Source organism: Myxine glutinosa, chromosome 12, assembly GCF_964187855.1.
Source record: "Myxine glutinosa chromosome 12, kmMyxGlut1.1, whole genome shotgun sequence".
NCBI classification, from domain to species: Eukaryota; Metazoa; Chordata; class Myxini; order Myxiniformes; family Myxinidae; genus Myxine; species Myxine glutinosa.
In genome coordinates, this window is record NC_136272.1 from 84,765,465 (window position 1) to 84,779,295 (window position 13,831).

Sequence of the window (13,831 nt, forward strand, 5' to 3'; positions counted from 1 at the left end):
ATAAGAGATGGTGGTGAACAGCTGTTTTAAAGACTTGGAGGGTGGAGTGGGATTGAAGAGAGTGAGGGAGTTTGTTCCAGAGGCGGGAGAAAATAGGAGTGAAGGTGAGCAGAGAGTCTTGATTTTGGCAGTTTAACCAAAAGAGGGTTGCAGGCAGATCTTGTGCGACCTGTAGGAATATTTGCGGGACAGAGCCCAGAGAGAGCTGGGGGGGCAAGGCCAGAGAGGAGTCGGTAGAAGACGGAAAGACCATCAACCTGCCTGCGGTGAGTGAGTGAGAGGCCCTTGGAGTTAGCTTCATCGCGGGAGATTCCAATGATTCTGAATGCTTTGGTTTCAACAGCGCGAAGGCGAGCTAGGTGTGAGGCAGGAGCACCAGCCCAGAGGGGAGAGCGGTATTCCATTGAGCTGTGGATGAAAGCCTTGTATGTGGTGAGGAGCTCAGGTGTGCCAAGGAAGGACTTCGCACGACGGAGGATGCCCAGTCGGCGACTGGCTTTGGAGGCCAGATTTGAAATGTGGTTTTTCCAGGAAAGATCATGGCAGATAGTGAGACCCAAAAGCTTGAGTGACAGAACTTCTTGGAGAGGATTATTCAGAAAGTGGATGGGAGGGTTGTCCAGTCGGTCTTTTCGGAGAGACATCGTAAGAGTGAGATTTGTCAGGATTGAAAGACATGTTCCACTTGTTTGCCCAGTCTGTGATTTTGTCAAGGTCTGCAGAGAGTGAGGAGGCTGCAGACTGCTGATCTGAGGGATGAAGAATGGAGCGACAGAGAGTAGAGTCGTCAGCAAAGAGATAGAGAGGATTTTCAAGAGAGTCTGAGAGATCATTGATGAAGACCAGAAAAAGCACAGGGCCCTGAACACTGCCTTGGGGAACTCCAGCCTGAACAGGAAGAGGAGATGAGAGAAACCCATTCAGGGCCACACGTTGACTACGACTAGAGAGGAAGTCTGCCAGCCATGCGTGGAGATTTCCATGGATACCAAAAGAGGAGAGTTTGGTGAGCAGAGCGGGGTGCCAGACTGTATTGAAGGCATGTGATATGTCAAGGGAGACTGCTCTAATTTCCTGTTTGGCATTGAGGACCTCCATCCATTGTTGAGAAAGCAGAAGCAGCATGTCCAGAGTGGAGTGTCCAGGTCTGAAACCAAATTGATGATCAGAGATCAAGCCATTGGAGAAGAGGTTTTTTTTACCTGTATATGACAATTATACGTCCCCTTATGGATTACTGTTGCCATATTTGGGCTGGTGCACGAGCCTGCCACTTGTCTTTACTTGATAGGCTCCAGAAACGTATAGCTAAACAAGTTGGTGCGGAGATGGGTTCAACTCTTCAACCGCTCTCACCATAGGCCAGTTGCCACTCTTGGTTAGTTCTACAGATAATTTCATGGCAAATTTTCAAACAAAAATGTTCAAAATGTGCAAACTTTTCTAACTTGGTTCCTCCCATACGAGTGTTTGGCCGTAAGACTCGGTTTGCCATCTCTGCACATCTATTCACTAAAGCCGATCCAAAGTGCAGAACGAAAGGCTATGCAGATAGTTTTATCCCTCGTGCTGTCTCGCCCCGGAATGCGCACTACCTGTAATGTGCTTCCCATTATCCTACGATCGACTCAGCTTAAAGAGGAATGCCAATTCCTACTTCCTCCATCTTTGAGGTTCATTGCATTTTATCTGACTTCTGCTACTTCCTTTGTCTTGGATGTTTTCTTGTCATTTTTTCCCACTTTATTTTGCTTTGCTTTATCATTGTCTTTATCGAACCTTCCCATAGATGTACCATAAATTGGTCAGTTCCAACAATCTTTCTCTCAATCCACCATCGGTCCACCTCACCAAACTTCAATTCAACAAACCTCAATTCATCATCAACTTCTTCACCCCATAGGTCCTTCCTTCAACCCTGCGATCGGTTTATTCTTGTCCTTCGGTCTGTCTGTACATTCAATCCCTAATTTAATTTTATTCAATAATATTCAATTTTATTCGTAAAATGTCGTAATGTCGACCTGTTTGTCGTAAAAAGGTGACAAAAAGGGTTGGCGGCAGGAAGGGCATCCGGCCGTAAAACATTGCTTCAAAAAAAAAAGGGGACCAACAAAAACAACAACAACCACGGTGCCCAAAAAAGGCCAACCCCCGCTTTGCAGGGAAAAATGGCCTCTAAAGGTGTTTTTTTTTTTTTTAAATTCAATTTTATTCCCTCACATTCAATCCATCTGTTCATCTGTCCCTCATTCTTTTATTCCCTCACAATTATCTATCTGTTCATCCATCCATCCATCCATCCATCCATCCATCCATCCACCCCATACTTGGACTCCAAATCACCTCCAACCTCTGTCAAAACCCGTATCGGCGAAGAAGTCTCATGTTATAAACAATTAATCCTCCGGGCCATTCAAACTACCTTCCCAAATTCTTCATTCCCTGCACTTCCGCATTTGTCACACGGGAGAATGCTTCTCAAATGCGTGCTGTGCAGTGAAACATTTGCGTGTGTGAAAGGTGGGGTGAGGATGCTGTTGAGCCCCTCCACTGAGTGAGACAGGGATTTTCCATAGCTGCATCGTGAGATCTGCCCCACCGGGCACGCACCAATGGGACAAGGCTCCATGGGGTCGAAAGACTATTGCATGTACTGTACTCACCTCAAAGCCATGCTTGGCGTGGCATGCATAAAGCCGAGAAAGTGGCTTGGTTCGTGGATGATGTTTGTGTGCCGGGGACACTTTATTACAATACTGCCTGCTTGAAGGATCGACTGCCAGGACAAACTGTGCTGGGTTGTGTTGGGTTCAGGGCAGGCTGCGCTGAGTTCAGGATGAAGCGAGGGGAACACAGGGCGAGGCCGCAGTAACAGTGGTGCACTGCACAGTTCCACCGCACCGACACTACATTGACACTCCAGGGTCCATCCTCCCCATCCTTAAAATCCTCCCACACCTCTTCCAAACTGCCTCTTTCATTGTATTTTCTCCTTCTTCTTCTTCTTCTTCTTCTTCTTCTTCTTCTTCTTCGAGGAATGAATGATTATGCCATGTCATCTGTCAGTAAGACTGTAGAAGAATATGTGCTCGGGGTAAGTGTGCTCTTTTGTGCCATTTGACTTTGCTTGCTTTTGTTGTAAATACATGCCTTCTTGCCTTTGGTTTTATTTTGTGAATAAAAGACTTGTGAATCCATGTAAAATATCTGTGTGTGCAAGTGCGTGCATGCGTATAAATAAATAAATAATCGTTACATTTTCCAATCTGCCTCATTCTTGTTCTTTCTTTCATTGATCTGACATAGTGTGTACATAATAGCTATATGGGAATTGTGCCCCACTGTTTTGCTTCAGTAGTGATTCGCCAGCGTTCACCCACGGTGCACTCAGCTGTAGTAATAGTAGTTGGAAGACGGGTGAACACTAAGGGAGCAGACCTTAGCTGAGCTGATTAGGTCACCAACATGTAGCATGACATGAAAGGCGAGAGGACCCTGTTAGACCTAATTAACTTAACCGGCTTCTGCAGTTACTTAACTACCCATTGAGCCACATAGTTATCCGTGGCCTCAGTCGGTAGTGGTGGCCGGTCCAAGTATGTACCTCGAGTGCCCGCTGCATGTGCAGACGCCGTAACAACTTATTTCCCACGCAAGACATTCCGACTCCATGTGACGGACAAACCATGGATACCAACTGAAGTAAAAGAACTTGCATGCCCACACCAAGCAGCATTTCATGCAATATCTTCCAGCTGGAAATCCCTTGAGAAGAAGGTTCTATGGAAAATCCAGGATTTCTTTTGAAAAATCAAGTTTTATTGCAACCTTTTTATATATTTTGTAGTAATTTTAGAGCAAGACTTTTATAATTCATAGTAATTTTATGGTTCAACGTTTGAAGTGTGACAACCCAAGGTCATGATACTTTGCATCAATCTCATGACTTCCAACACACAACATGAGTTGATCATCAATTTACCACACATCAACAGTGATGACCCCGCTGCTATTTTCAATAACATGAACTCTCATTTTGTTTCAATTGCGGATGGTACATTGCCACCAGATAAGGACAATATTCCAGCTTTCTGTGCTTTTTCACATACCTCTTTCACATACTTTCACAAAGTCGATCATACCTAAAGTGCTGCCTCTGTTTATAAAGAGTTATCAAAAGTTAACCTGGGGTAGAGTTGTGGCCCAGGTGGTGTTTATCTTCGATTAATACACAAGCTTGCCTTAACTGAGCATTCCTCTGTGTGATATCATCAATGCTTCATTTGAACAAGGTGTTATCCCCAGTGAATGGAAGAAATTGATCGCCGTGCCTTTACCAAAGGGAACTCCACCAACGCTTGACAAATTGAGACCAATCACGTTAACTGATCATTTTGTGGAGCTTGTAGAGTTATTTGTGTATCAATGACCTATGGCTGACATCAGTCCTAATATTGATGCTACAATTTGGAAACTGTGCATGTATGTGTTCAACCCATTATATTATACAACTGCTAGATTCCCTTTATGTTGGTGCTGACATACCTGGTTCAATCTCTACTATTGTCTTGACCGATTTTTGCCAAGGCCTTTGACTGTGTGGATCATACAGTAGCTATTAATAAACAGCATACTTTGGGAGCAAGATGTTCCTTGATCAAATGGGGGTACAGCTTTCTTGCGCACCGTGTTCAGCAAGTACAGTATAAGAAGACAACTTTCTATACCTTCAACAGTAACTGGTGGTGTGCCTTCAATCTTCTGACATCAGGAGATGAAACTACGTGGATAATTTTTTAACGTTGGCAGCGTCACATCAAATGCATTCCCCATGTGCCCTCCGGTCAGTCCTGATGCAATTTTAACAGTGGTGTACAGATTCCAAGATGCAACGTAACCACGCCAAGTGTCAGGCCATACTAGTCACCTACCTCAGCTACTAGTCACCTACTCTATAAAGTGTGTCTTTCACTCGCCATCAGCCCCCTCCATGGCAGATCCAACTAAATCCTGTCCAATTATACTGGAAAGTTAGCAGCAAAGTCAAATTACTGGCTGTTGTAATTAACAAGGACCTCAAGTGGGCTAATCACAAACTTTGTTACCTCAAAGGTTTCAAGAAAGTTGTACACGCTTTGATCACACTGGCAAACAAGTCATTTTCACCAGACATAATTATAGGTTGGCTATATAGCTCTTGGGATGCCGATTCTAAATCTGTTTTAACTTTTATAACTTTTCGTGATGAGACCGATCAAATTTGAAAGGTTTTTCCTTAACCTTACAAATTTCATCAGTCTCGTCACAAAAAGTGGACGTGCTAGAAGAAAACCAAAAACAGATTTGCAATTGGCGTGCAAAACTGGTCTAGAAAAGTGTTGACATCTTTGATAGAAAAAAGATAGAAGATCTGATTATGGTTTGTAAATCTTACATCAGACCTATGTTGGAGTATTGTCCAGTATGGCAGATAGCTATGATGAAAGTGTTGCAAAAACAGGTACTGATCTTGGCCGATGAATCCGACCGACATTTCTCTTGTCCCCCTATAGGTGATGGGAAACACGTCTGAGTTTCAACGTGCCGTCCAGCTTGTCGTGGAGACAGTTTCATTTGACCAGGATGCAACTGTACAGGTCTTTGAGGCCACTATACGGTATGCAAAACCTATAGGTGAAATTTACCGTGTGATTTTATTGTTCGTTCTATATTTGCTGTGGCATCCTGGTATCTGCTTCAGTTATAATCATGGTAGTCTTTCTAATTGAAGGTACCGAATACCCTAGATTTTTGCTGAAGTGCGCAAAGATCTGTTTTATGGAGCCAAGATGAGCATTCTGAAATTTTTTAAAGTTGGGCTTGCATGATATCTCAGAGGTAGGTACTCACCTTTATGCTGGGTTGATTCTTGACCATGATATCAACTTTCATCCTCCAGAGGGATGTTAAGCCGTTGTCCTGCATACGAGCATTTGCTGGTGTACGCTAAAGATTCCACGGTGCTGTTCGAAAAGAGGCCATTGTGTGCCAGAGATGGCATTCCCAGGACTTGTTCTTATGAAACCTTCACGACTTGTCATAGGTGCCCTGATACTCTGTGAGGAAGTATGGCCCTTGGGTGGGCCGAATAAACACTATTCACTAGGAATGGGCTTTTTGGTTGGTGATTTCACAGGCTCTGCAGTTTCAAATTTGTGATAAACGGGTACTGCAGTAAACATTGCTGTGAACAAATTGCAAATGAAATTACATTGTGCAGCAAATGTTTGAGAATGGAGTGGGTGGTAGAACTGGACATACCCTTTACTAGACAGGAAGGCATCTGAAGTCTGAGTGGTCGCAACCCTCCGCTTTATACTGGTACATGAGAGGAATACCAAGTATCAAGATGTAATGGAAAATAATCAGTGCTGACTCTAACTGGACTCGGGTTTCCTGTGGTGATGTAATTGCCAGCCGCGTTCTCGCTTGGCCTAGGAAATCATTACCGAGTGAAACGGCAAAACAACACCGAGATGCTGCTGCAGAGGCAAATACGTCACTGAATCCACAGAAGGTTCAAGCACTAGAGAGCCCATCGCTGCACGCAAAACAAAGTAATGTACGAATTGAGGGAGGGGATTTAGGAACCATCGGCTAGTCAGAGGGGGAAATAAAAATGTAAAATGTAAAAGTGCCGATCAGATGTCTCCTGTTGTTCTCGTCAAAGATGAAGTACATGTTCCAACTTTTCCTTGTACCTCAGCCACTAGCACTAAAAGAAGGAAAGCATTTATTATTGGTGATGTCACCTACTCTATATCTACTTCTTTCCTGTTTCCCGTCGCACACTTTTGCTCCGATCAGGGTAAGGCCCGAAACGTCAGTGCTTTGTTTCCTTTTATTGTGGGAAGTTTTAATTAACGATTCCTTTTATTGCGGGAAGAAGTCTATTCATAAAATTGTTTATTTTCACGAACATGCTAGTCATTGGGCTACCAGGCTTTAAATATTCTGGAAAATGAATGTAATGAAAAACAAAATGGATCTCTCATTCCTATCCCCATCCCATTTTCCAGTGACAGACAGGGCGGACCACATAGTCCACATATGGAATACATATCGTATGATGCTTCTGCTTGAGTCACTCCTTATTCTTCATACAATTGCTTAGCAATGCCTTTTGTAGTAACCATTGGGCCTTTGATCCACTGGACCAAATTTTCATTGGTCTTCTCGACCTTGTAGCGTACCTTCCTGCTCTCGTGCTTCAGCATCAGCTTGCCTTTCACCAAGCAAAGCCCATTATGCTTGGGCCAGGGCAGGGAGAGGAGGGGAGGGGAGGTGAGGTGGATTATGCATTCAATATTATTACCAAATTATACTTCCCAGGAGGCTATGACTCTCATTTTGGTATATCACATTCCACATCAGAAAGCTCCAGTAGAAGTCCACAAAAACCATGCTTTACACACACCATACCACACCACACACCCACACAATTTATAGTAGATAGCTTTGAAAAGTTTCTTTGCTTAATGTTTCTTTGTGTAATGTTAATGTGATTATTTTGACTTTTTTTTCCAAATAATATTCTGTTTGTATCGTAATATGTTACACGGTTTAGTTACCAACTATAATGTAACAAGCGATCTCGATGATGCACGGTTAATATAAAGCTTTCCTTCATTTTTGGACTGAAACATGGACATTGTTGTAGCGAAGAGTACGCTACATCTGGTGCCATGCCTGGGCATTTTCAACATCGTACTAATTGTTCCGCAAGTGTCATTTTGCGTGGGTTATCAGCGGGTTATAAGGTCAAAAGCAAAAGCTCTTTTGACCATCACTCAAATTTCAAATATGGGATTGAAATAACTCGCAATTGAGTTCCTTTCTAAACTCCATTGAAGATGCATCAAACATTCCCAAGCACACGCAATCTATAAGGCCGTTGTTCCAAAATTCTCGTTATAAAGTTTTGAAGGAAGACTCAAAATGCAACAGCTTTCCATCATTGATTGCAAAGAGATAGTAATTTGATAAAACAGTGGCAGTACTGGGGGTTGTTCTGTGGTTTCCCTTGAGGAGGGCTCTATAGCAATCCATGGCTCATTTCTACCGCACCTGCTTCTTGTTTGTTCACAGTGTAATGGGTTCGCTGCTCTCAGCCCACATGCTCATGACGGAGCCAAAACAGCTGCTAGGTGAGCTAGCACCACCAGGTTATAACGGAGAGCTGCTGCAGATGGCACATGAGCTTGCCATGCGTCTCATGCCTGCTTTCCATGACAGTCCTTCCAACATCCCGTACCCACGGGTACGTTGCTCAACCACACCATCGGTTTTCTCCTCTTTGCTCCTGCATATTCTTACCTTCACATCCCAGTTGTTTATTGTATTGACTTTGCTCTCAGATAAGCTTGAAAACTATTATGACTAATTCAAAAGGCCATTCTTGAATATTGTCACGTTTGTGGGATACAGCATAGTTGGTAAACTGTAAGGCCTCACCATGGGCTGTGTGCTCATGTCGTATAATTCATTTTTAGCTCACCTGGAACGAAGTTCAGGGGAGCTTATGCGATGGCGTGTTGTCCGTCCGTCCGTCCCTGTCAGTCGTCAGTCCGTAAACACTTGAAACTTCTTCTCTGAAACCGCTGATGGGATTGTGACCAAATTTGGCACAAAATGGTAGGGGTATTTGCCCCTATGTTTACTTGTAACAAGGACTTCACATTTAGGTTAAGATTGTTCTGGTTTTTTTTGTATGCCGTAGGAAGACGGTGCTGTGTGCGGTAGTGATTTTCTAGAATAAGGGTGTTGCGTTACCTGCCCTTTCTGTTTGAGCTTTCGAGGGCCAGGCAAAGTATGGTGAAGGGGACCCCAAAAGGGTTATTGCGATGAGGGTGCCCATTGCACACGATAAATTAGCTCCATTCTGAACTCTCCACTTCCTCCGGCATCAGCGTGGGCCCGGGGATTAGTTCAGGCTCGGTGTGTGGTTAGTTCATGCTCGGAATAAGACTCTCGCCTTCGCTTGGGCATGCATTTGCCTCCAAATTTAAATTAATCCGGCCGTTCACAATGCGACTGCTTTGGCATTGTCACAGCTTCTCACCCAGTTCGTTATTAACATTCTTGATGTGGGCAGTAAACGTGACGGTATATTTGTTGCATGCTGTGTGCATTCATAATCTTAGCAATGACTGGTGCAGTTGTAGTGATGTCTGGATTAAGAATAATGATCTCTCAAGCACTCAACTTTTCCAATAATAGCTTCCTGATCACTCTTCCACAGGTAAATCTGAGGCATGGTGTGCCAGTGGACTGTGCTAAGGAAACGTGCACAGCTGGTGCTGGATCACTGCTTGTGGAGTTTGGAGTGCTGAGTCGTCTTATTGGTAACCCAGCATTTGAGTGGGCTGCCCGCAGAGCAGTGCAGACTCTGGTGCACCTACGTTGTAATGATACAGGTTTGCTGGGTATGGAGTTCCCATGCATTACAATTGTTTTATTTTTGTGCCAATACTGTGATGAAGTATGGTATTTGTATTGGGCCCAGAAATGGATGAAGCATTTTTGCCAAAAAAAAAAAAAGAAAAAAAAAGTTTTGGTTATCCGTCATGAAAAATGTACTTGGGTAACTGTTTGCATTCTGGTACTTGCTCTTTCTCAGAGTGAAGTGGAAAACCTAAACTGCCTTATTTTTTTTTAACCTGTGACATGTCGCATGTCTACACTAGCTTTGTGTTGCTGTTGCTGTTGTTGGTGTTTGGGTTCTTGTTGGGGGGGGGGGGGGGGTGGAGGGGGATTTTTGCAATGTGCCCCCATTGGTCAAACATCTGCCAGAGCACACTCTACGTCTGTCGCTTAACTCCACCCACCATATCACAGAGCCAAAATTATATGGCCACCATCTTGGTTTTCTGGTGGGCCTAACACATTAGGCCTCTGCTGATTATAAGCTGTCTGGGTTTGTTGCATTAGGTTTCCATTGGCTTTGTTTGGGTCAAATGTTATTGACGATAAGGGACCCCAAAAAATCTATTAACAATTATGTTGAGTAATAATAACGTTTAACAAGCCTGTCAGAACGCACGGTAATCATGTGGTGCGTTACATAATCGAGCATTGGTATGCAAATTATTTAATAGCACATTAAATGTGTTTCCCAATCGTGCTGTCCATCTTTTACGAGTGCATTAAATGAGCATTACCCAATCGGCCCGTTACCAGTTTTTGTCAGATTGTGACCCACAGTGCGGTCGTTCTTGTTTTTATACTACGTGTCGCCTACGTAGACGGCTTGTTCTGTGAGGAATTAGCAACTACCTTCATTTTTTCAATTTGCATTTTGTGAAGTTTTTTTTTTTTTTTTTTTTGTATACTGAATCGAGGCTCGTGAAAGAGCTAACATTTACTTCACAAACAAATCAACCAGATAAACAAAATATATAAAAAGAGGGAGCGGAAAACAAGATGGGGAGAGAAGGGGAAGCACACAAACACAACATTTGAGAGCAGGGAGATGTGTGGAAGGGAGAGGGCTTGGGGGGAGGAGGCGTGGGAAGGGGTGGGGGGGGGGGGGGGGGAGAGTGAGAGTCTTTGAAAATGGTGAGAACCATATGAGCTGAGAATTAAACTCCATTTAATAAAATGAACAGTTAGAAAATGTACACACTTTTAGAGTGATGATGAAATTAATTTGGAGTGAGTGACATATGGCTTTCGATGTGCCACTATTTTCTGTAATGGCAGGACTGTGGCTTTTATTTCATTTTATATATATATATATATATATATATATTTTTTTTGTATGTAGAGTCTAGGCTCGTGGAAGAGCTAACACACAGAATGAATCTAGATGCAACATAAAAGGAACAATAGAAAGAGAATGGGAAAATGCCAACAGCAGAGCCGAGAGACAAAATATATGGAGACGGACAACAAGGGATGAGGGGTAGGAGAGAATGCAGGAAATGGATACAGAAGCAAAATTTGGGCAAGGGGGAGGGGCCGGGTTTAATGAGTGTAGAAAATGTCATGGTTTTGGATGGGGTATGCTCTGAGATGGTGGTGAATAACTGTCTTGAAGCCTGGAGGGAAGAATGAGCTCGAAGAGAATGTGGAAGTTTGTTCCACAGGTGGGGTAAAAGAGGAACAAATGAGTGGAGGTGAGCATTGATTCTGGATTTCAGGAATTTCACGAGCAGGAGGTTGCTGGGCTAAGACTAAAAACGAGGTGAAAGAAGACAGAGAGACCACAGACCTGTCTATGATGGCAAAGTGATAGGCCTATCGACTCAGTTTCATCGTGGGAGATTCCAAGGAAAGGTCCAGCTAAGCAAGGTGTGAGGCTGGGACGCCAGCGAAGAGATGTCAGCGGTTTTCCATTAAGGTGTGGATGAAGGCATTGTGGGTGGATAGGAGTTCAGGTGTGCCAAGGAAATACTTTGCCCGACAGAGGATGTTCAGACGGCAACTGGTTTTGGAGGCGAACTTTGAAATGTGGCTTGCCCAAGACTAAGGCAACATGTCTTACAATGTCAAAAGTAAACCTAATATTTTTTTGTATTCCAGGGATACTACAACATGGCCATAAAAATAGAAATGCAAGTGCAAAGGTTAAAGTACATACGTCATTGAAACGACTTTGAATTCTTCAAGCAATCTTTCTTTGGGTCATCTAATCTTGATTCTTGAAGAGATAAACTTATAAAATGGGTGGTGATGTGCAGATGTCTGGCTGTCTGTTCATTAACTTTTTTGCAATTTTTGCCACTCCTCCCTTGTCACCCGACTAATTGTTCTAAAACTCTACACAAGAATACCAACACAGTAGCCCGCACTATCGCTCGGGCTTAGATGTTTCGATTTTGTATCGAGGGGTGGGGGGGGGCTCCCAGGAGATCAGGGGGGCTCCCGCCAAATATGTATATTTCACTGAAGGTCGTTTTTGATCTTGTATACAAATCACGGGTAGAACGAAGATACGAGGAGTACTTTATAGGAATGAAAAGGACATTAACAGATAATGCACAAGTGTATTTGAATCTGGGATCCCAGCACCATGAGTCTTATGGGTTGTGTTGTGTTGTGCGGTTGGGCTGTTTGTCATTGGAATGGCAAAAAGCTCAACCCAAACGTTTGTACCTGATTCGTAAGTTGCATTGTCTTGCTCTTGTAATTGTACAAGTGTAACTTATTTTGCTCACTTTTTTGCCTTGCAGGTAATGTGGTGAACCTGCAGAGTGAGGAATGGGTCGGGAAGCAAAGCGGTTTAGGTGCAGGTCTCGATTCCTTCTACGAGTATCTGATTAAGGCCTATGTTCTCTTTGGAAAGACCGAAGATCTCGCCATGTTTGAGAGTGTTTACCACAGTGTACGCAAGCATCTCCGAAAAGGGTACGACATCAATACCCTGCATCAGAAAAACAATCGTTACTTGTCAAGCCATGTATAGTTACCATCTACTGCACAACAGATTCTCATTCAGATGACTTGATCTGTTCCATGGACCATTTGCCTTGACAAATATTCGTTCTAATTGGGGTTTTCCATTCTTTTTTAAAAATTCATTCATGTCGTATACTGCCTGTGGCTGCTGGTTGCATCGTTTATGTGAGTGCAGCTGTGCCTCTGATGCTGTGTCCCCATGTACGTTCGAGCAGGAATTTTGAATTTGGCTAGAGTTCTGGTGATAACTCACCTAATCTTCATGAAAGACACTGTGGGGTCTGTAATGTTCACCGACTAATGCTGACAGACGGAACACTTTGCTAAACGTTCAACTGATGGACGTCACACACATATTGATGAATCGCTCTGCATATGAAACAACAGGGTGATGGTAGCTGGGTCAGAATTCGAACCCAGGCTAGATGACTCAGAGATGATCCTGCTGGCCTTATTTATTTATTTATTTATTTATTTATTTATTTATCTATTCATTTGATGGGAAATGGCTTGCTATGAGAATGGTTCAACATTGATGTGGACTTTTTATTGTAGAACATCTAAAAAATTTAATCACTAATGATGGTTCTTCTGAGCAGATCACCGTTGTCTACAAGATAAGCGTACCACGTGTCATGGTCCACATCATCGGTTTATGTTCAATTCTTATTTCTATCAATACACACTCCAAAAAAAAATGCTCATTTGAGGTGAGACATCAAGGGCCCTGGTCGGAGACGGGTACCCTGCCAGTATAAATTTATTCCTGAATTTTCTGTGATATTGTCTACCCTGAGCATTTTATACAGGAAGAGACGCCAAAGTTGCTAAAAGCATTCTGCATAAAATCAAGACGGTGGCCAACATGGATACACGTGTTGTCAAACATTGGTGTATCATTAAGTTCCTTGTGAAGGAGAAAGCCTTCACAGGTCTTTCTCTTCGACCAGGTGAGTCATCCCGAATTTCGAGCATTCCTGATGTCCCTACTTCCACAATTGTGACAATATTTGCTTACAAATCGTGGACAAACGATAAGAGGAGACAAAGACGTCAAGTTTGAGATCAACATCAAGTTTGAGATCAACTTGGCGAGATCTCGCGAGATCTTGGAGACGGCGGCAGGGATTTTCGAAGCTCCAAACGGTCTCCACGTTTTTCGAAGTTAAGTCTGTTCACAATTGTATTTTGTCGAAACTGTATTTATCTTTCGGTGTGTGAAGTTATTGTGTGCAACTTTGGTTGTTTCTCGGTGTTTATCTTTCATAAATTGATCGTCTGTTTGCCGTGTCGTGAGCAAGGCCTTGTACAGTGTGCACTGTACAACCTTGAGGCTTTGTTTTTCTCTCAGTGGTCCGTCGTTTGTGATCCAATAACTTTCGTTCTCTGT

At 43.3% G+C, this 13,831-nt stretch overlaps 1 protein-coding gene across 3 annotated transcripts in view; it reads left to right on the forward strand.

Moving 5' to 3' along the window:
• EDEM1 (ER degradation enhancing alpha-mannosidase like protein 1) overlaps nucleotides 1-13,831 on the forward strand; it is a 58,027-nt gene that overhangs the window by 5,114 nt on the left and 39,082 nt on the right. For 2 of the 3 annotated variants that reach the window (XM_068131992.2, XM_068131994.2), the window contains exons 3-6: nucleotides 5,556-5,659; nucleotides 8,131-8,302; nucleotides 9,284-9,467; nucleotides 12,216-12,390. In XM_068131992.2, coding sequence (XP_067988093.2) covers nucleotides 5,556-5,659; nucleotides 8,131-8,302; nucleotides 9,284-9,467; nucleotides 12,216-12,390 — 635 coding nt within the window. The remainder of the gene's footprint in view (nucleotides 1-5,555; nucleotides 5,660-8,130; nucleotides 8,303-9,283; nucleotides 9,468-12,215; nucleotides 12,391-13,831) is intronic. The other variant, XM_068131993.2, reaches the window with a different exon arrangement.